Here is a 25,207-nt window from a genome sequence, read left to right on the forward strand (position 1 = left end):
AAATACAAATAAATTCAAGCAAAATATTGCAAAAAAAAATTACAACCTACAAAATTTCAACTAAATGTTAAATTTTTTGCTTCTTGATTTTTCCTCATTTTTAAATTTCTATGTAATATTTTTCTATATATGATAAAATTGCGTGTACTAGTTTTGGGCTGTTATCGTAAGTTATTTTGTTAGATAAGCTCTAGATTAATCTGATGTATATGCACAAATATAATATTGTATAGCTTCCTATTAAAAATATGAATTTAAAAAATAGATTTCTGAAGGATGTACTTATGCTGAGCACTGTATACACCGATGAGCTACATAAATTCAAATGAATTCATACTAACAAAATTGGCCCCTGTTTCGACAGACTCTTTTCTTACAGTTCACTGTATATTTATTTAGTATGAAAAGTAAATAGAGCTTTTCTATTAGAGTAGGGACTTAAAACGTACACTTCATTATTTATGCATCAGCACTCTTATTTTTTTATGACTTATACACACAAATGAACAAAAAATCTGGATGAAGCTACCTTTGACTGAATGTTTTGAAAAATTGGCATGCTTTACTGCATGCTTTGTATCGTGTAATGTTGTTCTAGTGAAAATGTACCGTAGTAATTACCCATACTCCCATTTCACAAGTAAATGAGCCATTTTCTAAACAGCTACACTCTTCTTCCTTTCTAAAGTTCACCAAGCTTTAAATATTTTAAGATATTGGATAAGTGTATTACCCATAAATGTGTTGTCGACTTTATTTAAGGAGTAGAGCAGTAATGATGAACATGACTTCACTTGCTGAAATAATAATTTTTTGAATGCCATAATAAAATTAATTCAGCTGAATTTGTAATTTAGGAGATTCCTGAATTCTGCAGTAAACACTTTCCATAAATATGGTACCCTGTTACTTTGTTTTATTTGTTTGTTGTCGATATGTTTATTGTTCAGAACTAACAAAATCACACATTAGAGTTGTTTTTACAGTATACGCATGTTTAAAATATAGGCAGCATTTAGGGCGCTATCATACAGCATAAATGCAGTCTGTGTTTTGGTACTATAGTTTCAGAGCCTGACATACTGTAGTTATCATTTTCATGTCCAGCACCATGTTTTTTAAATTGCAAATGCATTTGGGATTGTTTGTGCACTCATGTGCATGCTGTTCTGAAAACAAAGTATGTTCATGCACATTGAAGGCATGTTGCTATTTTGAGGCCACCGAAATAGACTGTGTCACTGACCAACTGAAACCGAAGTCAATATGTTATTTAAATAGTGCATTAGTAATATTCACCTATATGTTTATCCACAATACCCACACTCTTTGTAAAATACACATAAACATACACTACCTGACAAAAGTCTTGTCGTTGATTCCAGTTGTAAGAACAAAAAATAATAACTTGATATAATTCTATGGCATCTCTAAACTAGCAAAAGTGCATTCTGCCATGCCCCTTGTGCACCTGTACCATGCTGTCTAAAATAGCAAAAAATAAAAAAGCCTTTTGTTTGACCACCTAAGGTAGACTGTTATCTTAAATATAAACCATTTGTTTAAAAGTTTTGTACCATTCTGTACCATATTTGTTGAAAGTGGAAGCTAGTTAAGCACATTCAGGAAGTACAATTGTGTCTGCATGTATTGCTTGGTGTTCTTTAATTCTTCAACCCACTACTACTTATTCTGACCGTATATCACTTGTTATTCTTTTTTTATCTTTCTTTCTTTCCATACACACCACTCTTTCAGGAGCCTCAAACTACTGTTATCCACAATCCCACTGATGGAAACAAGGTATTAAGTGTTTATTGAGGGTATGCTGTGGTGTAGTGGTGTAACTGGGATTTGGGATTTTCAATTTAATGTCATTTGAATAAAATCTGTTTGTCCAGCTTTAGCTTAGCAGGCAACAAAATTTTACGATGCATTTTACTGTTGGTATAAATGAAGAAAGAAAATGATGTACAAAATACACAAAAGGATGACATTATTTTGAAAAGTGTTGTTGTTGTTGTTGTTGTTGTTGTTGTTGTTGTTGTTTTCTATACAGTGAGGTCTAATACAGTGGCAGTGATTTGGCTTGATTATTTAATAGTTAAACTTTTTTCATGAAAAAATGGATTAGCCCAAAGGATTTTGTGATATGGGAACCAACAGCATGCTGTTTGCATATTCTCCTTAGGTGTATAATAGCTTGTTAATGGGTCCTTTTAGACTTTTTTCTCACAGTACACCCCCATTTACCCTAAAACTCTAAATACCCCACAACCAAAACCGTATATTTTGTGCTTTAGGATTAAAGCATTGCTCCATAATGAGCAGGTTTGCATACCCTTCAATGCTGTCTGATAGTCACCTAATGTCATGGATTGGTCAGGCTCTCACGACCCCCACTCACGAAGATCACCATCACCTGACTTCTAATGAGCACACAGCTGCATCACATTCACGAGCACCAGATAAAAGCACAGCACTCCAGTCGCTCATTGTCCGGGCTCGTCTCGACGAAAGCGGACAACTGAGCGACCACTCAGCGTAGTCATCCTCAGCTAAACAAACGATTTACTTACCTGTTCTCTTTGTATTCCTCCTAGTCTTCCTGGTCCTCCCGAATCGTCCTGTCTTCCAGTCCTTCCAAGTCTGTGTCATCCTCTGTCAGCTGTATCTGGTGTGTGCTGTCCATCCTCGTGTATTCCTGTTACCCAGCCACGGAGGAAAAGACCCCAACATCATTCCTGATCCTCCTGGCTATCCTTCATGTGCTCCTTGTTGTCATTCAATAAACACCCTAACGTTTCCTTACCTCTGTCTCCTGTCCGCTTCATAACAGAAGCCCGGACCCATAACGACGACAACATGAGCACCCTCGATCACTTTCAAGAGCTGGTGGACCAGTTGAAGCGGATTCTACAGCCACCAGCTCCACTTTCCAACGCACCACCAGCACCGAGCACTTCCGCCTCCACAGTTTCTTCTTCGGCCCTTCCTTCCAGTCCCATGGCCCGACCAGCGCCCTACTCAGGCGGAGCGGGGGAGTGCAATGGTTTTCTGTTACAATGTTCCCTCATATTCGAAATGCAACCTTCTCTATATCCCACAGATAAATCAAAGATCGCCTACATCGTATCACTACTCTCTGGACCTGCACTTAAATGGGCTGAGACGATCTGGAACCAAGCCGGGCCGGTCATGAATTCCATCACTACCTTCACGGAGTATTTCAAAGAGGTGTTTGGACGTTCTGATGGGGAAGTAGCCGCTGGAGAGCAGCTGTATCATCTAAAGCAAGGTACTCTATCTACACAGGAATATGCTCTCCGGTTTCGCACTCTAGCAGCTGCAAGTGGATGGAATGAGAGATCGTTGTTGACCACGTACCGGCTCGGCTTGGAACCCACTCTCCGAATCCAGCTGGCCACATTAGATGATACAATGGGTCTGGAGAGATTCATCCAACATTCTCTCCGATGTTCCGATCGTCTCCGTTCCTATCAACAGGACACCATCACCCCCTCGTCTGCACTCCTCCAATCGCCTGAGTCAACAGCCTCTCCAGAACCAGAACCCATGATAATAGAGTCTGGAAGACTGACATCAGCGGAACGACAGAGGAGGCTGACCCGGGGTCTGTGTCTATACTGCGGTGTCAGTGGACACACCCGTATGGAGTGTCCCCTTCGTCCCATTCGGACTTCAGTGAGTGTATTCAGTACGAATATTGAACAATGTAAACCACTTACTACCACCGTACAAATAACTACTGCCTCTATTTCTCTCCTTGTCACAGCCCTCATCGACTCCGGGTCAGCAGGGAACTTCATCTCCCAATCCCTCTGTCGTCAACTCCACCTCCGTACTGAGGCGTCCTCGCATATATACCAGATACAACCGATAACCCAGTGCACTCGATCTTCGACCCGTATCCATCGACAATGCGAAGACATCCTTCTTCAAGTGGGGCTGCTACATCAAGAGAGGATTCAATTTCTGGTTCTGGAGGGTGCAAATATGGACATCATTCTAGGGCGCCCGTGGCTGGTGAAGCACGATCCCATCATCTCTTGGGGCACAGGAGAGATAAAGAAATGGGGATCTGGATGTACACCTACCTGTTTTCCAAATCTCCCTCTTCAAGGTCGGAACCCCATTTCTTTGTTTGCAACATCGGTCGAGAGCCCTCCTGAGAAGCAGTCTATCCACATTCCTAAGGAGTACAGCTCCTTTCATGATGTCTTCTGCCCCAAGAGAGCTTCCCAGCTACCGCCGCATCGGCCATGGGACTGCGCGATCGACCTAGTTCCAGATGCCCAGTTGCCAAGAGGTAGGATCTACCGCTCTCGCTTCCAGAGAATCAGGCAATGGAAGATTACATAAGGGAGGCTCTGAGTCAGGGGTACATACGTCACTCAAAATCACCAGCCGCCTCAAGCTTCTTCTTTGTGGCCAAGAAGGACGGAGGGCTGCGTCCATGCATCGACTACAGGGTCCTAAATAACGGTACAGTAAAATACCGATATCCCCTTCCTCTGGTACCAGCCGCTTTGGAACAGCTCCGAGAAGCTAAAGTCTTCACTAAATTGGACCTCCGCAGCGCGTATAATCTGATAAGAATACGTGAGGGGGACCAATGGAAGACAGCATTCGTGACCCCTACTGGCCACTATGAATATGAGGTCATGCCTTACGGTCTGGTCAACGCCCCCTCCGTATTCCAAAACTTCATTCATGAAGTCCTCCGGGAGTTTCTTCACCACTTTGTAATAGTGTACATAGATGACATCCTCATTTACTCCCGGAGTGAGGCCGAACATCGCCAACACGTTGCGGAGGTCCTACACACATTGAGAGAACATCACCTCTACCTCAAAGCGGAGAAATGCTCATTCCACCAGAAGTCGATTCATTTCTTGGGATACATCATTGATCAAACCGGTATACGTATGGATGGGAAGAAAATTGAGGCTGTTCTATCCTGGTCAGAACCCACTTCCATTAAGGAGCTCCAGAGGTTTCTTGGGTTTGCTAACTTTTATAGACGGTTTATCAAGGACTACAGCAGGATTACATCACCTCTCACTAATCTCCTCAAGGGTAAACCCAAAGGACTGGAGTGGACCAAAGAAGCAGCCGCAGCCTTCCGCCTTCTTAAGAAGGAGTTCACAAGGGCCCCACTCCTGACTCATCCTGACCCAAATCTTCCTTTCGTGGTGGAAGTGGACGCATCCACCACCGGCGTCGGGGCAGTATTATCTCAACATCATGATACACCGCCCCGACTGCATCCCTGTGCCTATTTCTCTCGGAAGTTGAGCCCGGCGGAGCAGAATTACAGCATAGGAGACAGGGAGCTGCTAGCAATCAAGCTAGCCTTGGAGGAGTGGCGTCACTGGTTGGAGGGAGCCAAACATCCGTTCCAGGTGATCACAGATCACAAAAACCTCCAATATATCAAAGAGGCCAAGAGACTATGTCCACGTCAAGCCAGATGGTCACTTTTCTTCTCACGTTTTGATTTCTCCATTTCCTATCGTCCAGGACCCAAGAATCTAAGAGCAGACGCTCTCTCTCGTTTACACGAGCATCACGATCATGAAGAACTCCCAACGAAGATTCTTCCCGAACACATCTCCATTTGTCCGATCACCTGGAACGCTCCTCCAGTCGTTGCCACTCCGGAAGCCCCTGCTCCGCCGGGATGCCCTCCTCATCGGCAGTTCATACCACCTGAACACCGGGTAGATCTGATCCACTCCTTACATACCTCGCTAGGCACTGGACATCCAGGGATCAACAATACTCTCTCGCTAGTATCCCAACGATTCTGGTGGCCAAACATGGCAAGGGATGTGAGGCAATATGTTCAGGGCTGTAAGGACTGTGCCCAATCCAAGAGCCCACGTCATCTACCCGCTGGAAAGCTCCATCCCTTGCCGATTCCGAACCGTCCCTGGTCACACCTAGGAGTGGACTTTATCACTGATCTCCCTTCGTCAGAAGGTAATACCTGTATTCTAGTCATAGTAGATAGATTCTCAAAGTTTGTCAAACTAATCCCTCTGAAAGGTCTTCCCACAGCCTTTGAAACAGCCGACAATATCTTTAATCAAGTCTTCAGGTCATTTGGTATTCCAGAAGATATTGTGTCGGACAGAGGTCCACAGTTCATCTCACGTCTATGGAAAGCCTTCTTCAAGCTCCTAGGTGTGGCCGTCAGCCTCTCTTCTGGATATCATCCCCAAACCAACGGGCAGACAGAGAGGAAGATTCAGGAGGTGGGACGGTTCCTGAGGACCTTCTGCAGTGGTCACCAGAGCTCCTGGAGCCAGTATTTGGGCTGGGCAGAATATGCCCAAAATTCACTGCGGCAACCCTCCACCGGACTCACGCCATTCCAGTGCGTCCTGGGCTTCCAACCACCGCTCTTTCCCTGGGATGGCGAACCATCTGATGTCCCCGCAGTGGATCACTGGTTCCGGGAGAGCGAGAGAGTCTGGGACGAGGCTCATCAACATCTGCAGAGGGCAGTCCGTCGAAGCAAGGTAACCGCCGATAGAAGAAGGTCTGAAGAACCCAGATACACACCCGGACAAAAGGTGTGGCTATCCACCCGGGACATACGCATGCGACTGCCCTCTCGCAAGTTAAGTCCCCGATTTGTTGGTCCCTTCACCATCGTGGAACAGGTTAACCCCGTCACCTACAAACTACAATTACCCTCTCACTACCGTATTCACCCTACATTCCACGTATCACTCCTGAAACCCTATCACGATCCTGTTCTTCCCTCCACAGAGCCTGACCACGAAGAGGAACCCCCTCCTCCACTGCTCCTAGAAGAAGGAGCCGTCTACGCAGTGAAGGAGATCTTGCGTTCCCGACGTCGTGGTGGCCAGTTGGAGTACCTGGTGGACTGGGAAGGGTACGGCCCCGAAGAAAGGACATGGGTTCCCAGAGCTGATATTCTCGATCCTAGTCTCATGGTGGAGTTTCATGAGAGCCACCCTGAGTTCCCAGCGCCTAGAGGCAGAGGGAGACCACCACGGCGTCGGAGGTGTCGGCCCTCAGGAGCGGGCCCTGGGGAGGGGGGTACTGTCATGGATTGGTCAGGCTCTCACGACCCCCACTCACGAAGATCACCATCACCTGACTTCTAATGAGCACACAGCTGCATCACATTCACGAGCACCAGATAAAAGCACAGCACTCCAGTCGCTCATTGTCCGGGCTCGTCTCGACGAAAGCGGACAACTGAGCGACCACTCAGCGTAGTCATCCTCAGCTAAACAAACGATTTACTTACCTGTTCTCTTTGTATTCCTCCTAGTCTTCCTGGTCCTCCCGAATCGTCCTGTCTTCCAGTCCTTCCAAGTCTGTGTCATCCTCTGTCAGCTGTATCTGGTGTGTGCTGTCCATCCTCGTGTATTCCTGTTACCCAGCCACGGAGGAAAAGACCCCAACATCATTCCTGATCCTCCTGGCTATCCTTCATGTGCTCCTTGTTGTCATTCAATAAACACCCTAACGTTTCCTTACCTCTGTCTCCTGTCCGCTTCATAACACCTAAAGGCTGATTTATACTTTTGCGTCAAGCGCACGCGTATGCTGAAGCGGAGGCTTCACATAGGGGTAACATAGCCATCGCAGTGGCTGACGCTGACGCACACCCCTCAGAAATGTAGCTATACGTCCAGTGCTAAATTTGTAAATTGCAAGGTTCCGGAACAGATCGGGGGTTGGGGGTGGGGGGTGGGGGGTGTTTGGTGGCATGGACAAAAGTGAAGAGCGGGGGCAGGGGGGTGGATGGAGAGGCTGTTCTTGACGACAAAACAGAGCAGAAGGTAGGGGATGGATGGGGTGAGCTGCCGGGTTGTGTGTGTGAGGAGGGGGATCATTAAAATGAGGTACAGTATGGCACCTTTCCTTTTCGCACTACCACCTGACCAAATACCTCCGTATGGACGGCTTTCCAGTTACCAGTTTGACTAGTTTCAGCTCGCCTTGTACGTCGGTGAACTTGACATGCAGAGAGTTGACCACAACGAAGAGCGGTTTCAGAAAGCGGGTAAGACAAAAACAGAAGCCAAAAAAATTAAATAAACAAGTAAATAACAGGGTGAGAATGTTGTAAAATCTGAAAACAGGGTAAAAATCAGGCAAGGGCTTTTCTGCTCTGGATTGATTTTTAAAACTGTAGGTTGGGTTTAGTGAAGTGAGCGATCGTCTCAATTAGTGCTTTGAAAACACTATTGGTTGGGTTTAAGGAAGGAGGAGAGCAGATGTGGAGAAGAACAGGCGCAAATGGCACTAGCGAGAGTAATTTGAGATCTCAAAAAGCGTATACAGCGACCTCCAATGGATTTGCGAAAACAAAAACAGCAAAAAACACAGCTCCTGGGATGTATTTCGCGGTCTGTATCTGTATATAGTGTTACATTTCAGAAAGAGCCTGGGTTGGCCACAAGATAAATTCAAGAGAAGCAGGATTTAATAGATTGAAGTGAGACTGCATCAGGGTTGTTTTGTGGTGGGTGCTGAAACCACAGATATTGACATCATGCTCGGTGTGAAAAAAAAAAACTATATTTAGTGGAGGTTTTGCTGTTAAAGGAAAATGTGTGAGAGGTTCAGAGCTTACATTCTCATATTTTATGAGATATCTGGGGATTTTCAAAGATTTCACAAATTTAATGTATCTCTATTAGGACCTCATGTATAGAAAGTGTCGCCAGCATACTTGTGTTTATTCCTGTTTGTATTTCACACTTAATATCGGGATAAATTCTTGGTTAGGAAATAAAATAAAACACATGGTGAAGTTTAACCCAATGAAAGAGGGTCTAAGCATGATGTGAGCTTTGATTGATTGACTGATTCGTTGACTGATCTCTTTCAGGAATCATCAGAGAGTACCAACACCACTATTGAAGACGAGGACATTAAAGGTACAGTTGAATGTGACACAGTGTACAGTGTAAGATCAGTTGGCTCTCTGTGGTCCAATCCTTTACATATTCATATTAATATTCACCACATTAGTAAACACTAGAGGAAATAATTTGCATCAGAACATTTCAGTATTCGTCTGAAATATAGTCTGAAGAGCCAAGCTTGTGATTACAAACAATGAAGAACCATTTCCACCAGGACACCAGGTTCTTGGGTTAGTGATCATTGACTCTCGACTTTCATTTTTAGGTTTTTACTTTGCTTAATTAATATTCATATATTGTGTCTTGCTTTACTAAAGGAAACACAGAGTCAAACATGGCTAACCACCTGTTTCCTGCATGTGCACTGTTCTATTAGTTTGAGCCACCATAAGCTTAGTCGTGGTCACGGTTGGTGAATATCTGTTGAGATGAGAGTTTTTATTTTAAACTTTCTCCTCACCTGTTTGCTGACTTTCAGTTCCTATTATTTATTTATTTATTTTTTATTTATTTTTTTATTTTTTTTCCTGTTTTCGAGCTAAAATAAAATAATGATTCTATCTCTTTATTGCATGTGTAGATTAGTTTGTGTGACACAGTAGATGCAGGTGGTGTCTTGTGACTCTCTCTCTCTCTCTGTGTGTGTGTGTGTGTGTGTGTGTGTGTGTGTGTGTGTGCGTGCGTGCGTGCGTGTGTGCATGCGTGCGTGCGTGCGTGTGTGTGTGTTTGTGTGTCATTATATTTAATGAAATTTTAATGAGTTATTTATTCAGATATATTCAAGTTGGAAATAAAATAAAATTCCACCTTACTTAAGTAAAAGCAATTGCATCTATGTTTGTAAATGTAATGTGCAAGGCTTCCAGTGTCACCTGCTTTCATTATTTTACCTATACAAAAACAGTCCTTTATGCTACTTGATATTGCAGTCTGCAATTGATTATTATGTGTTACACTGGTTTTTTTACTGTTACTTTACGTAATTCTAGTACTAACATACTGTATAAAGTCTTCAGAATCTTCAGAACATGCACTTAAAGGGTAAATTCACTTGAAAATGATTCACTTTTGACTCACCCTCAGGTGGTTCCAAACCTTTATAAGTATTGGTAACGCTTTATAATAACTGCACACTATGAATAATTTATTAGACATTAGCAAATAGTGAATAGATTATCTGTTAAGCTTTAACACTACATTAACAGATGTTAGTAAGCAGTTTATAATTGCAGCTACAAATGTTCTGTTTTTGACTTATAAGCACATCTATGCTGTGCCTAATGATTGCATTTTCATACTTTGTTAATTACTATTTTTGACTATTCATGACTAAATTACAATTTGAGAGAAGTTGCTGGTTTTTAAAGATTATTCAGAATGCATACATAAATGATTAGTAAACAATATAACATATATTAATAGATAATTTGTTTGTTAATAAATGCTTTAATAGCTTAACTTCATCCAGTATTGTGACCTAAAGTGAGGACTATTTATGCCTTATAAATCCCTTATAAATGACAATTAAAGACTCAGTATATATTTGCAATCTTATCTAAAATAATATTACTGTGCATTTTAAACATCGCTAAATAACTTTGAAATGTATCATATTGTATTTTTAATTTATTATATTGTTGTTTTATGCAATTTTATGTCGTATTTTGACACTTCTGTTATTCAGCAATGTTTAAACTTTACAGTAATTTTACTTTTTACATAAGATTACAAAGATATTTTGTTTATTTGATTCTGAGCCTTTAATTGTCATTTATCAGGGATTTATAAAGCATAAATAGTCCTCACTTTATATTAGGTCACAAAACTGGATGAAGTTGAGTTAATAAAGCATTTAATAACATACAAATTAAGTATTAGTATATGCCTAAATAATAATATGTAAATGATGATTTGAATAGTTAGTAATCATTTCTCATTCTGAATGATCTTAAAACCCCCAAACTACTCTTAAATACAAATGATTTGTAAATAATGTGATAATTGATTTAATCATGAACAAATAAGGAACAAAGTATAAAGGAACAATTATTAAGCACATTTTAAATGTGCTTATAAGTCAAAAATAGAACATTTGTATCTGCAGTTATAAACTGCTTACTAATGTTTATTAATGCTGAATTCATACTTAATGAATTCACTATTTGATAATGCTTAGTAGATAATTTACAGTGTGTAGTTATTAAAGTCTTACCTACGTTTCTTTATTCTGTCAAACAATAAAGAAGGTATATCGAACAAAGCTGAAAGCCTGTAACCATTGACTTCCAAAAAAGGGAAAACAAATACTATGAAAGTCAATCAAGGTTTCTAGCTTTTTTCAAAATATCTTCAACAGAAGAAAGAAAGACAAACAGGTTTGGAACAAGTGAATGGTCATGAAATAATGATAGAAGCTTAATTTTTTGGAAAACTATCCCTTAAAAGACAGTGCAAAATGGTGGATTATGGAGTAATGAGTCATGTTATACCTGTGTATGTGTCATATTTCACTTTAAAGGTGCAGTATGTAAGTTTTACAACCAGTGGTTGAACTAGGTATTGCACGCCTGAATCAAAACAAACGTAAGTGCAGGTTGCCAGACTGAGGACCAAAAGAAGCGAGTCTGACTGTCGAGCCTAGAGGCTGATTTAAACCGTGTTCTAAATAAAAGCAATGACAAGCAATAGACGGAATATTTCTCATATTAAAAGGAGTTTTTGTTCTAACCAACACCTCAAATGGATTATTTTAGAAACTTCTATTTTTTCACAGCTAAGAAAAACAAAACTGACAATGATCACCTCAGGTACACCTCATGTGCTTTATTCAGTGTTAAATGCTAATAAAGTGAGTTTGAATGCCATTTTACATTTATTGCCATACTACTGAAAGCAGCAGCAGATAGTTTACCTCAGATCTTGAAAATAAAATAAACCATTTAAAATAGAACTGTGACTCAGTGCAAACCAACACATATCTGTGATTCAGCATGTACATTTAATAATGTGAAAGAGGTTTAATATGTATTAATTAGATTTTAAATCTTACCATGTTGCTGCAGATGCAGTAAGTGCACTATTCTGTGCTTCTGAATACAGTAGCTGTATTAAAATTTCTGCCGTGTCGTGTTCTAGTGCAAACAGCCAAATGGCTTATCACTGCTTATCACTGCAAATCTCCTCAAGTAGCGTGTTGTTAGTACACAGGGTTACAATGTAACTTGCTCACGTAATGTTTACGTTTGTAATATTTATATTATTTGATAATTAATAGCCTCAGATGAAACTCTGAATCTGTGTCTCATTTCAGAGGTCGCATTTCGGTCATGAGTGCAAGCTTTGGGAGTCTTTCTGATTTCTGATTTCTGATTTCTGATCATTTTCAAAGCAGAATATCTGACTTCAGCATTGTTTTTCAGATAAACAAGAATGTTCACTCAGCATGTTTCTCAAATATCTGCAAACATATTATTGTATTTTTATGCTTTAGATGAGTCAAAAACTTACATACAGCACCTTTAAATATATGTATAAATTCTTATTTAATTAAATAGCCTTTAAAAGTTTTAGCATACGTATACCCCTTTAAATAACAAAAAGGTATGCATTCACTAATAATTTTTACAACAAACGTATGAAATGGACTGTAAAAGGTGTAAGTCAAGATGATGCAGTTGTATCTTACGTGTCATGACGTCAAAGCCTTGAACATTTTTATTTTTTTAGTTTTTTTAATTCAGCCATAACCAATAAGATTGAACGTGCTAAATAGATAACAACAAAGGAGATGTTTCTGTGCCATTTGTCTTTCCACTGCTGTTCATTTCATTCATGTCTTTGTTTTCAGGGGACACCCTGCAAACAAAATGCAAATCTATTATTCACATTTTATGTCATTTCTACTCATTTTTTTTTATTTTTCTCCTCTTTTTAACAACCCTTTCCTTGCTTTTCTATGTTTATATTAATTCTGCCATCCATCCATCTATCCAACCGTCCACCCATTCTGAGTTTGATGTTTTTCCCATATATACCCTTCACTTGGCCAGTGTACCGTCTGTCCTATACTCCTCATAGAATGTTCACGCGTGAACAGTCTCATTCCCAGCAGTCTTGTTCTTCCGCCACCTCTTCTGTCTCCTCTTGCTGGTATCTTCCAAACATGTGGCCTGAAGAAGACTGCTGTAACCGCATTCTCAAAGCCCTCCTGGCATTCTACATGCTTGTTTTCCTATTTGCCTTTTTGGCCTTCCTCTACATCAACTCAACAGCCTATTGTGGCCAGTCCATTAATCTCAAGACTGCTTCCAAATGGTCTCAGCTAAACCAGAGCCACATCAACATTCAGTGTAAGTGACAGGACGGAGACAGCAAGTCAGCACACTTCTTTAAAGGAACTCTCCACTTTTTTTTTTTTTGTAAATAGGCTCAATTTAAAATAAAAAAAAAACAGTTAGTTGATTTTCACCAATTTTGAAAATATTCACCCAATCTCCAGGTCTAGCCGGAGCACTTTTATCTTAGACAACAGGATAAAGTCACCAAACAGACGTTAAGATTTGCTATTGTGACATGCATTTACTTGACACTGTCCTGAAATTTGATTAAAATATGGAGCAATGTATAACTTCATTCTTTGGGAACTAATTGGATTGTTGAAAGACAGGCATTGTTAAGTGCACAGATAAATAATTTAGAACAAGAACTACTATAAAAATAAGACTACATTTTGATTTCATGTCCACTTTAAAGCTTGACTCTCCTCTCATTACATTTTTTCTAAGTTTTCTAAGACATTAAGACCTTTTTAAAGTTTTCTAAGTTGCTATTTTCTAGGCTATACTGCCACTGGTCTAATCCCATTTAACGATTTATTCTAAGATAAGCTTAAAGTGCTCCCTATACCCAGAGATCGGCTAAATGGATTAAAAAATGGTACAGCACATCTGGAAAGTATTCGTAGCGCTTCACTTTTTCCACATTTTTTATGTTACAGCCTTATTCCAAAATGGGTTAAATTAATTTATTTCCTCAAAATTCTACACACAATACCCCATAATGACAATGTGAAAAAAACATTTTTTGAAATTGTTGCAAATTTATTAAAAATAAAAACCCTGAAAAATCACATGTACATAAGTATTCACAGTCTTTGCTCAGTACTTTGTTGATGCACTATTGGCAGCAATTACAGCCTCAAGTCTTTTTGAATATGATGCCACAAGCATGGCATACCTGTCTTTGGGAATTTTTGTCCATTACTCTTTGCAGTACCGCTCAAGCTCTATCAGGTTGGATGGTAAGTGACAGTGTACAGCCATTTTCAGATCTCTCCAGAGATGTTCAATAGGATTTAGGTCTGTGCTCTGGCTGGGCCACTCAAGGACATTCACCAAGTTTTTGTATAGCCACTCCATTGACATTTTGGCGCTGTGCTTTGGGTAATTGTCCTGCTGGAAGATAAATCGTCACCCCAGTCTGAGGTCAAGAACACTCTGAAGCAGGTTTTCATTCAGGATGTCACTGTACATTGCTACATTCATCTTTCCCTCTATTCTAACTAGTCTTCCAGTTCCTGCTGCTGAAAAACATACCCACAGCATGATGCTGCCACCACCATGCTTCGCTGTAGGGATGGTATTAGCCTGGTGATGAGCGGTGCCTGGTTTTCTCTAAACGTAAAGCCTGGCATTCACTCCAAGCAGTTCAATTTTAGTCTCATCAGACCAGAGAACTTTGTTTCTTACGGTTTGAGAGTTTGAGAGTCCAGATGCCTTTTTGCAAATTCCAGGTGTGGAGTGGCTTCTGTTTGGCCACTCTACCATACAGGCCTGATTGGTGGATTGCTGCTCAGATGGTTGTCCTTCTGTAAGGTTCTCCTCTCTCCACAGAAGAACGCTGGGGCTCAGACAGAGTGACCATCGCGTTATTGATCACCTCCCCTGATCATAAGGCCCTTCTCCCGCGATCAGCTTACATGGCCGGCCAGCAATAGGAAGAGTCCTGGTGGTTCCAAACATCTTCCACTTACAGATAATGGAGGCCACTGTGCTCATTGGAACTTTCAGAGCAGCAAAAAAATTTCTGTAACCTTCCCCAGCCTTGTGCCTCATGACAATCCTGTCTCGGAGGTCTACAAACAATTCCTTTGTCTTCATGCTTGGTTTTTGCTTTGACATGCACAGTCAACCCTAGGACCTTATATAGACAGGTGTATGCCTTTTCAAATCATGTTCAATCAACTGAATTAAGCTGCTGAAACATTTCAAGAATGATCAGTGGAAACATAATGTACTTGAGCTCCATGTAGAGCTTCACAGCAAAAGCTGTGAATACTTATGTACATGTGATTTTTTAGGTTTTTTTATTTTTAATAAATTTGCAACAATTTCAAAAACTCCTTTTTTACATTGTCATTATGGGGTATTGTGTGTAGAATTTTGAGGAAATAAAATAATTTTATCCATTTTGGAATAAGGCTGTAACATAAAAAATGTGGAAAAAGTCAAGCGCTATGAATACATTCCGGATGCACTGTAAAACCCAACAGTTTAACTCAATAGGTGAATTGTAAATAGAGCCTATTTCCAATTTTAAAAAGTGTAGTATTCCTTTAAACTGTAGCTGGAACAGTAGTCTGCATGATTGCAAATGAGTAAAAATGACTTCTTACATTTACTGAGCCTTTTTTTTTTCTTGAAAATGCACACGCAAGTGCAGCTGTTTTTGCTTGTGCCAAGTAATTTCTTAATTTTAGACACTGCCATCTGTTTATCAAAATTTTAATTACTTTTTATAGTGTTTTTGGAATCCCTATGGAGAAAATGAATGACAAAACTACTTTCTGGAACAAAGTCAGCTGGGTATCACTATATTTATTGAAGCAGATTTCACTGTAGGTTGGGCTACCCAACAGTTAACAACGAAACCAAACAGCATGTCATCTGTCACTTGCTCAATTTACTGGTGCGCTGCTGAAACCAAAACTATTTAACCGCTTACCAGAAATAGTTATATTCCCAGAATTATACTTAGAAGTGCATTAAAGTAAACTTGACATACACTGAAAGAAGAGTCTCAGTATATTTGGCCTATACTTGTTCATTTACATGTATTTAAAAGTATACACTACCGGTCAAAAGTTTGGGTTTTTTTTTTTTCTCTCTTTCCTATTGTATGTAGTTTCAAATGAAATTATTACTCCAGTCATTATTGCTTTTTTATGATTACCATTAATAATAATAATAATAATAATAATAATAATAATTAATATTAGAGTGATTTCTGAAGGATCATGTGACTCTGAAGACTGGAGTAATGAAGCTGAAAATTCATTATTAAAATCACTGGAATAAATGATTAAATTAAATGATAAACTAAATTTGAACAGTTACTTTATAGCGCAATAACATTTCACAATTTTACAATTTGTTCAGTTTTTAATTAAATAAATGCAGCTTTGGTGAGCAGGAGAAGCTTATTTTAAAACATTTGAAAATCCTACTGAGCACAAACTTTTGATCGGTAGTGTGATTACATTTTCTAAGTATACTCGGCTTATTGGTCTATTCAATTGATTTACACAAAAGTTAGAGGTGAAGCTTAAATAGTCCTAGACTAAACTGCATGTTTGAGATTATTAACTGAAAATAACTTGCAATGACATATCTTAAAGCTAATCAATGTCTAAGGAGCATGTGTGTTCACTACTGTGTCAGTCCTATAGCCAGCCTAGTGAAAGCGGTGGTTCTAGAACATTTTAACATTTATACTTGGAATGATTAAAAAAATCATTAAAGTCATCACTCTCAGGTGTAATTTACTTTCAAAGCATTTTAAGGTTCAGTTTTAGCAATCTTCATATTGACAATTGCTTTCCCTTTGCAGTGCACTTTGAAAACATTTATGCCATTTTGAACACAGCTGTGGCTCATGAAGAAAGCTATTGGTTACCTATTGTTTAAGTGTACATTAATGCTTTTAATTTATAGGCTATTTATTAAGTATCTGTACTGTATATGACATGGGCCTGTTGGATAGAACATTTCTGCAGTCGCTTGCATGTGTCAAATTGTAAAAGTAGACTTTAAAAAGAAAAAAATAAATACATAAATAAACGATATCCTACTTAATAATAATAGTAATAGTAATAATAACCATCATCATCATTATTAGTAGTATTAAAGTAGGATTTTTTTATTTCCTAATTAATAATAAATATTAAATTTCCTTTCTTAATAAATATCCTCATTATTTATTTATTTATTTATATGATTTATATATGATATTAGAATACGTGTTAGCTTTTGCAAGTGATTTTATGTTTTAGAATAGAATATGTAATGTTCTCAATAATATTTGTTATATTTAGAGCATCATTATGGCCATTTTATGTAATAACTAAAGTGGTTCAAACGATGGATCTGCGACAGAGAAACTACGGTTTTGGGGAAACACTCAGCAATACATCGTTCTTTTCCCAAATGATGCACCGTACTATGATAGATCTGCCACGAGTTACATCGTTGTTTGGGAAACGCATCTCAGTAGATTTAGCTTTCCTCAGTCAGAATTTGCCAATTTGAATAAAAAAACTATTAAAACATAATAATAATAATAATAATAATAATAATAATAATTATTATTATTATTATTATAATGTAGAGCTTCACAATTTTTTCTAGCCTCTCTTGAAAAATTTTAAAATTCATGAATAACAACAACAGCCTAATCAAAATTAACTTTATTAGGGCCTGCTTTTGGTGTTGCGGACCTTTTCATTGGTCATTTTTTTTCTTTCATTAATAAAGTCCAAGATTTAGTATAAAAGTTAGGCTAACTGTAAAATGATTTTTTTTTTTTTTTCGATTTAACAACAATAGGTCAAAAGTGAAAGTTGACTCGACTTACATCATATTCTGCATGATCTTAAAACCTTAGATGGGTTATTTGCGCCATTTATTATGGCATAGCAATAAAAATAGGACAAATGAGAAAATAGTGGCAAAAATTCTGGACCAATGGCAAATTCTGGACCTTTGGCAGTGGGGGGTATAGGTCTTACCAATCACTCAAACCCACCCTGGCTACGGGCCTGTGTGTGTACACTTGAAAGAGTTAAATAGTCCAACTTTTGAGTATAGGACATTGTACTTTGCCACATCAACTTTTCTACCTTCCCTCACAAACAAATTATTTACTACAAGTTTTACATGCTTAAAATTGTAGTACAGTTAAGTAAAAACTTAATTGTGGCCTGCTTGTTCACTTAAAGTTTTATAATGTTATAGAACAATTAAAAGTATACATTAAGAAAATCCCAAGTGGAATTCAAATTTTACACTTACAAGCATACTACTATACTGTAAAACCCAACAGTCAACTTTATAAAATGAAATGAGTGTAGTTAACTCAAACTTGAACTGAACTCAGTGTTGAAGACTAAAAAAAGCAATTAGTCTAAAAAATTACTAAACCCATTGTAAATACGTAAATAAGCTACATGCATAATTAAAAATATTAAGTTAAGTGAACTCAACACTTCTAAGTTACAACATAAATACTTAAATCTTTTTAAGTAAATTCAGCTTGTCATCTTTAAGGAAATTGGATTACTCACTTTTTTAAGTAATTACTTTTTACAGTGTAATAAGTTAATTAAATACCTCATTGCTTCAACTTAAATGGAGTAAGTTCACAGTACTCATAAAGATTAGTTTTTTTAACTTAAATGGTTTGTTGCAAAAACGGTTTCCTCAAACGGTTTGAGTTGCCTTAACTTACTAGGTTTTACAGTACTCTGTTGGTTTGAGTTCTCTTCATTTATTGGGTTTTACTGTGCTCAAATTGCTTCGTTTACTCAAATGGATTAAGTTCACAGTACTCATTAGGATTAGTTTCTGAACTTAAATGGTTTGTTGCAATGGGTTTCCTCAAAAAGTTTAAGTTACCTTAACTTTTTGGGTTTTACAGTGTAGTATACTGTATAATACTTAGTACATGATGTATACTTCAACATCACTTAAGTATACTTTGTAAAAATTGTATTAAAGTTTCAATTTGGGATATGTTTACCTTCGTAATAGTGCATAATGCATAATGTTGTTGTGCCTGAACATCAAAAAATTTATTCCACAACTGATGAAATTTAGCAATCTTCAACTTAATTTGTATAAATTCAGCGCAAATAATTTGTTTACAACCGCTTAACATAAAAAAGTTCATAAATGCAAGAAATCATCTTTGAATATTTTTTTTCAGTGTATGTTATTATTACCTTCAGTGTACAGTATTTATCTGCACTCCCACTAGATGTTTTACAAATCACCAGTTCTCAATTAAAATGATTGACTTTCAGTTCTCTGAAGCTCTAACTGAGCACACCTTACCATGATTTACTAGCTTTGTTACACATGGTGAGCGTATCTGTGAATAAGCTTTCTACACTCTAATGATGCTTTCAGAGCTTGGAGTTGGATACAATCCAGCGAGTTTATTTGGTGCTGTCATTTCATCAGTGTCATCAAAGCACTGAAGCATCTCTGCAAACATCTGGGGTTGTTGCTTATTTTGATTGTGAACTGTCCCTTGAGGTGCTGGTGTACAATAAGATATTTAGGACTACCGTGGTGCTTTAGTGCTCTCTAGTGGCAATAAAAGCAACTGCACCATAAAAAATCACAGTTTCAAAGAAATGTGTCATATACAAAGAGCACAATTTCCTGATGTAACTGGAATTTTAGCATCTTTACAGAGCAAAGACGGTACAGAAAGTACACCATATAAATGTAATGAAGAAATGAAAAACTCCGGAAAATGACATCAATACTGAGTTAAATACTCAATTTCTTTTAAACAAATATTGTTTTGCTGTTAAATTGTGTTGTTAAAACGTATAAGGATAAAAGGCCAATTGTCTTTGGTAATACTGTCTACAACAGTGCGGTATAATCACAATTGCTTAGAGAGTAGCTCACAGCTTTAATAAGCATAAATCTGTTCTAAAATGCCAGCATCGCAATATATTGGCAGTCCATGAGAAAGCTGAAAACATGCCATATGGTGCCTGTTTATCCCACGTGAGATGATGTCGCTGTGGATGAGTTTGCTTGTGTGTGTATTCACTCATGCAGGTGCACATCTTCACATATTCTGCATATTGTTCGCATATTTATGGCAGGCACTTGACTGAAAACAAAACAGCAAGTACTTCAGTGGTAGGCATATGCGGTTTTGAGCTGATTAAAATGAGGGCAGTGTTTTATTTCAAATTTACTGGCTCTTGTTATTCATTTTTATTAACATACATTTTAACAATATAATTACGTTCACAAAGCACATTAAAATTACTTGTGTTTGGCCAAAGTACTTTACACAAAATTTAAGAGAAGTAAATAATAAATTACAATAAATTAAAAGTGCATGGTGGAAAATGTTTTTGACCTAGTTTTAAAATTGGCTGTTCTACAACTTATGACAGCTAGCCACTGAAAAGATCTGGTCACGCTTATGTTGCAAACAATTTTAGTGATCTTAGTGATTTGGAAGTAGCCCAGCAGGCACACAACATTCAACTAAAATTCAATGTCTAGCCAGCGTCTAAGGACAACGTTATTTGACGACGTCAAATTACGTTGATATTTGGTTGATTTTAGGTTGTGTTGGAAAGTGACCAAAGTCCAACGTCTGATAGATGTCATAATGATAACGTCCAAACAACGTCAAGCTGTAACATGATTAGACTGTGTTAGATTAGGTTGGTTTTAGGTTGGACGCTGATATTGACCTCGGCCTGACGTTGGGTTCTGACGTCAACCAAATTTCCATTTCCAAACAAAATCCAACGTCCCCACGATGTTGGGGTACAACGTCAATATGATGTCATGTTGACATCCTGTGCCTGCAGGGAGGGCTGGGCGGTATGACAAAAATGCAATCTTGAAAATTATTTTCCATATTGAACGATAACGATACATATTTCAATATAAGTTGTTAATGCTTCCAAATTTAAAGGAGTATACCAACAATGACTAAAGCAAGAAAATTTAGAGGGTCGATTAAATGGCATGACATATTTCCTGCTGATATATTTCTGGTGGCCGAAAATTCAGTACATCTCTAATATCAACACACTTTTAGATTCCCATTGTCGTACATTTCTGCTGTGTGATTGGCTCTTAGATCAATATTGTTTGTCAGCCCAGCCCTATTTGGAAGCATTAAAAGTGCCCTAAATCATGAAGTATCTGAGAGCTAAATTGTTTTGAGCTTTACATAGAAAATAGACAGAGTTTGGATGTCATACTGGCAGCCAGAGAAATATTTTAAAACTGAATGGATGTCATTCTGACTGTATAGGATTTGTGTGATATGACATCTATAAGTAAATGTTCAGCTGTGATTTGGACCTTTTAAGGTTGTGAAAAAAAGAAACTGAGAGAGGTAGCGAATGCTTATAAACATATTCCTAAAAAAAGGTTTGACATTTAGCTTTTAAACTGGGATCATTGGTTGATCTTTTGGCCCAGAATGGATCATTTTGGTTTTGTGGACAGATTCATTTATTTTTTACTCTGGAGAAAGATAATGTGTGTAGTGAATCCAAGAACACGTAGCACTTGGTAAAACCAGGTTTGCCATTGTAATGCTATATATTCCATTGTGTAATGTAATAATTTATGGAATTACATCGAAAATTCTTGTCATTAAATAAATCCACAAGAAGCAGCATGTGGAGATGCTAATGTCAGTTACAGTGCTCAGCAGATATAAGTACACCGCTCACAAATCTATCTTTTAAATTCATATTTTTAATAGGAAGCTATACAATATTATATTGGTGCATATACATTAGATTAGTCAGTACTGAAGCCAAATCTGGAGCTTATCTAACAAAATAACTTACGATAATGGTCCAAAAACTAGTTTACCCAAATTTATGTTAAAGAAAAATAGAAATATTAAATACAAAATTTAAAAAAAGAAAAAATCAAGAGAAGCAAAAAAAAAATAATTGAAAAATTTGTTGAAATTTTGTAGTTTGTACTTATTTTTTGCTTGAATTTAATTGTATTTCCTTTAAATTTCTAAATATGTTTGGTAATTAAATTTGATTTTAATAAATATATCTGTTCAATAAATCTGTTTTGTTTAAATGGACCAAAATACATTGCCTATATTCACTGAGAAATGGATACAAATATTCATTTTCAAAATAGAGTGTGCTCAACCAGCTGAGCACTATATGTAACCCTCAATATAAAGATTTCTTTATACATATAGTATACCGGGTTGACCAACCCTGTTCATGGAGATCTACCTTTCTGCAGATTTCAGTCACAAGTCATATCAAACACACCTAAAGTGCTGTTCAGGTCCTAATTAATTGGATAAGTCGGATTTGATCAGGGTTGGAGTTGAACTCTACAGAATGGTAGATATCCATGAACAGGGTTGATCACCCATGTAGTATACTATTTTATACCACTACACACACACATTTTTACAACCAAATTGTAAATGTCTAATTGAAAGATTAATCTATCAAATGCAGTCATTTAATGACATTAAATATTAAGTGTCTGCATAATCTCTGGTTGTCTCTGCTAAACAGGACAATAAGAGACTATTGGCTATTATTATTCATTTTAATTTTTATAAATGTCTACAAACTCTCAAAACTGATGTGAGATCAGGTAAAAGCTATGGAAATAACCCAGTGATCCACTGCTTGCTCTGTAAATGCTGCGGGACATTTGAGCTTGGGATTCTGTGATGGGACACATTGGCAGCACGTTGTGAAGTTGTTCATTCTCTACAGTTGTTTTTATAGTTTATTGAAAGCTGTTGTAGTATCACACATGTCATCATGTCTCTCTTTTCAGAATGCTCTTTTTTAACCCAAGCAGCTCCACAACAACAGACTAGCTGCTCTTCTAAAACAAACAAGAAATGCTGTTTTCAAGCTTCTATAAAAGACATTAAATTACAAGTAATATTGTAAATTTAAACTAACATGCAATATGTTTTTTATTTGATTATAGAATTAATGGAAAATATTTGATATAATATAAAATGAGAATAATTTGCTGTACCTCTGATTCTCATTACATGCTTAGAAACACAATTACCCACACGTTTATTTATTTATTTATTTTTATTTATTTTATTTTTTCCCAATTCCTTTTTATTATATTTTAACATGTACATACACATTTCCATGTATCAGATCCAACACAAACCAACAAACAAACAACTGAACAAACAAAACACCTTTTAAAAACAGCGTAAAAGGTCCCCAAACTCTGTCAAAAATTATGTATTTATTTCTTATCATATAAGTTATTTTTCCATTGTCATGTTTGTTACCATCTCTTTCAGCCAACAGCCTATAGTTGGTGCACATACACTTTAAAGAAATAAGCCGTAGAATACAAATTGCTTGTAGAATACATATATTCATAAATATATGCTCCATCTTTTTTAACTTGATCTCCTTGGGATATAAATGAAATAAAAAAATTAAAGGAGACAGTGGTAGATTAACCTCAATAATATTTTCTATAATTTCTTTCACACCTTTCTAAAAGTTCTGTATTCCTTTTCATTCCCATATACAGTGATACAACGTTCCTTACATTTATTTTTTATAATTCTTTAAACTACATTTGAAAAATATTATTCTATAAAACATTATTCAAATATCATAGATTATTACTATTTAATATCATCTGGTCTGTTGCTCTGCTGCAGAATTCTTACTAGACTGTCTAATAGGTTTTAAAACTCTTTTCCCTTTTTTTTTCATGTGTTTCAGCACGGAAACAGGAGATCATTAAAGTCACAGAGCTGCTGATTGAAGCCATTAATAATGGAGAATTTGAAGCATATACGTAAGGTTTTTTTTTTTTTTTTTTTTTTTTTGTCATTGTTTTGACTTCATTTGTTTAGGTTGTCTTGCTATGTCATGCCATTTTATATATATTTTTACACATATATTGTGCTCCGCAGGAAGATTTGTGACCCTGGACTGACTTCTTTTGAGCCTGAAGCTTTGGGAAACCTTGTGGAAGGCACAGATTTCCACAGGTTCTACTTTGAAAACTGTAAGACATAATGTTGTATGTTAAAGAAATGACAGAGTTCAAGCAAAGTGAAAATATGTCAGCATTTACACTGCTTTATTTATTGACTCCATAGAACACACAAGCAGATGTTCAAAGGTTGGCCTTTTTCAGTAAAGTAAAAGAAAGAATTCCTAGCCCAAATGACTTGGACCATTTCTTCTCAAACCATTAAAGTCTACACAGGTTGATTCTAAAAACGTGGCCTATATACGTTTCTGGAGATCACGGAAGATGTAGCCTGAAGTACATATGGCTGCATTTAATTTTTAAAATGAAAGCTACAGGGCAGTATGATGCCGTTCCTTTTCACGTCTACCAGCTGAACTCTTACCTCCATATTGAAGGCTTTCCCGCTGTTACCAGTTTGTCCATTTAGCTTGCCATGTACATCGGTGGACTTAAGACGCAGAGAGGAGTTGACTACGATGATAAGGTTTAAGTCCGGTAAGGAACGGTTCCAGAAAGCAGGTAAAAAAAAATAAATAGTAAATAACAGGGGGAGAATGTGGTAAAATTTGAAAATGTGGTAGAAATTAGGTGAGGGCTTTTCTTTTTCTGGATTGCTTTTTAAAACTGTAAATTGGGTTTAGAGAAGTGGGGAGGGTCAATCGATGTTTAGGGAAGGAGGAGGGTGGGTCAGTCAGTAAATCAGTCAGTCAGTCCACAGTGGATTTACGCAAGAACAGCAGGCGCGAATGGCACTCGTGAGAGAAATGTGAGATCTGAAAAAGTGTACACAGCACCCTCTGTTAGATTTGTGAAAACAAAAACTGAAAAAAAATTTACCTCCTTGGATGTATATGGCAGTCTCCAGAAATGTATATAGAGGTACATTTTCAGAATTAGCCTGGGTTGATTGAATTATTTGTTCATTAAATTAACTATTTATTGTGTTCATAAGTAAACATGAAGAAAATGTAAAAATTTACAGAAATGGCTTGTTACTTTCGCAAACACTTACTAATAAATGGCAAGTAACATTAAATAAAATATGTAGAGGCTGAAATAGTATATTCTTGCAAAACATACTCCAATAATCCACATTTAATACTACAGAAAATCATTTTTACAATGAAGTTGAAGTGTTTGTTTAATGCATCATAAACAATTGTTGTCAAATTTTGTCAAATCTATTTGTTGTAA

The 25,207-nt window shown here is 37.4% G+C and overlaps 1 protein-coding gene across 5 annotated transcripts in view; it reads left to right on the forward strand.

The window, feature by feature from the left end:
* Positions 1–25,207, forward strand: part of camk2d1 (calcium/calmodulin-dependent protein kinase (CaM kinase) II delta 1) — a 174,084-nt gene that overhangs the window by 139,975 nt on the left and 8,902 nt on the right. For 3 of the 5 annotated variants that reach the window (XM_056462189.1, XM_056462190.1, XM_056462188.1), the window contains exons 14-17: positions 1,759–1,803; positions 8,903–8,951; positions 23,755–23,830; positions 23,949–24,043. In XM_056462189.1, coding sequence (XP_056318164.1) covers positions 1,759–1,803; positions 8,903–8,951; positions 23,755–23,830; positions 23,949–24,043 — 265 coding nt within the window. The remainder of the gene's footprint in view (positions 1–1,758; positions 1,804–8,902; positions 8,952–23,754; positions 23,831–23,948; positions 24,044–25,207) is intronic. The other 2 variants (XM_056462191.1, XM_056462192.1) reach the window with 1 other exon arrangement.

This window comes from Danio aesculapii, chromosome 7 (assembly GCF_903798145.1).
Source record: "Danio aesculapii chromosome 7, fDanAes4.1, whole genome shotgun sequence".
In the NCBI taxonomy this organism is placed as follows: Eukaryota; Metazoa; Chordata; class Actinopteri; order Cypriniformes; family Danionidae; genus Danio; species Danio aesculapii.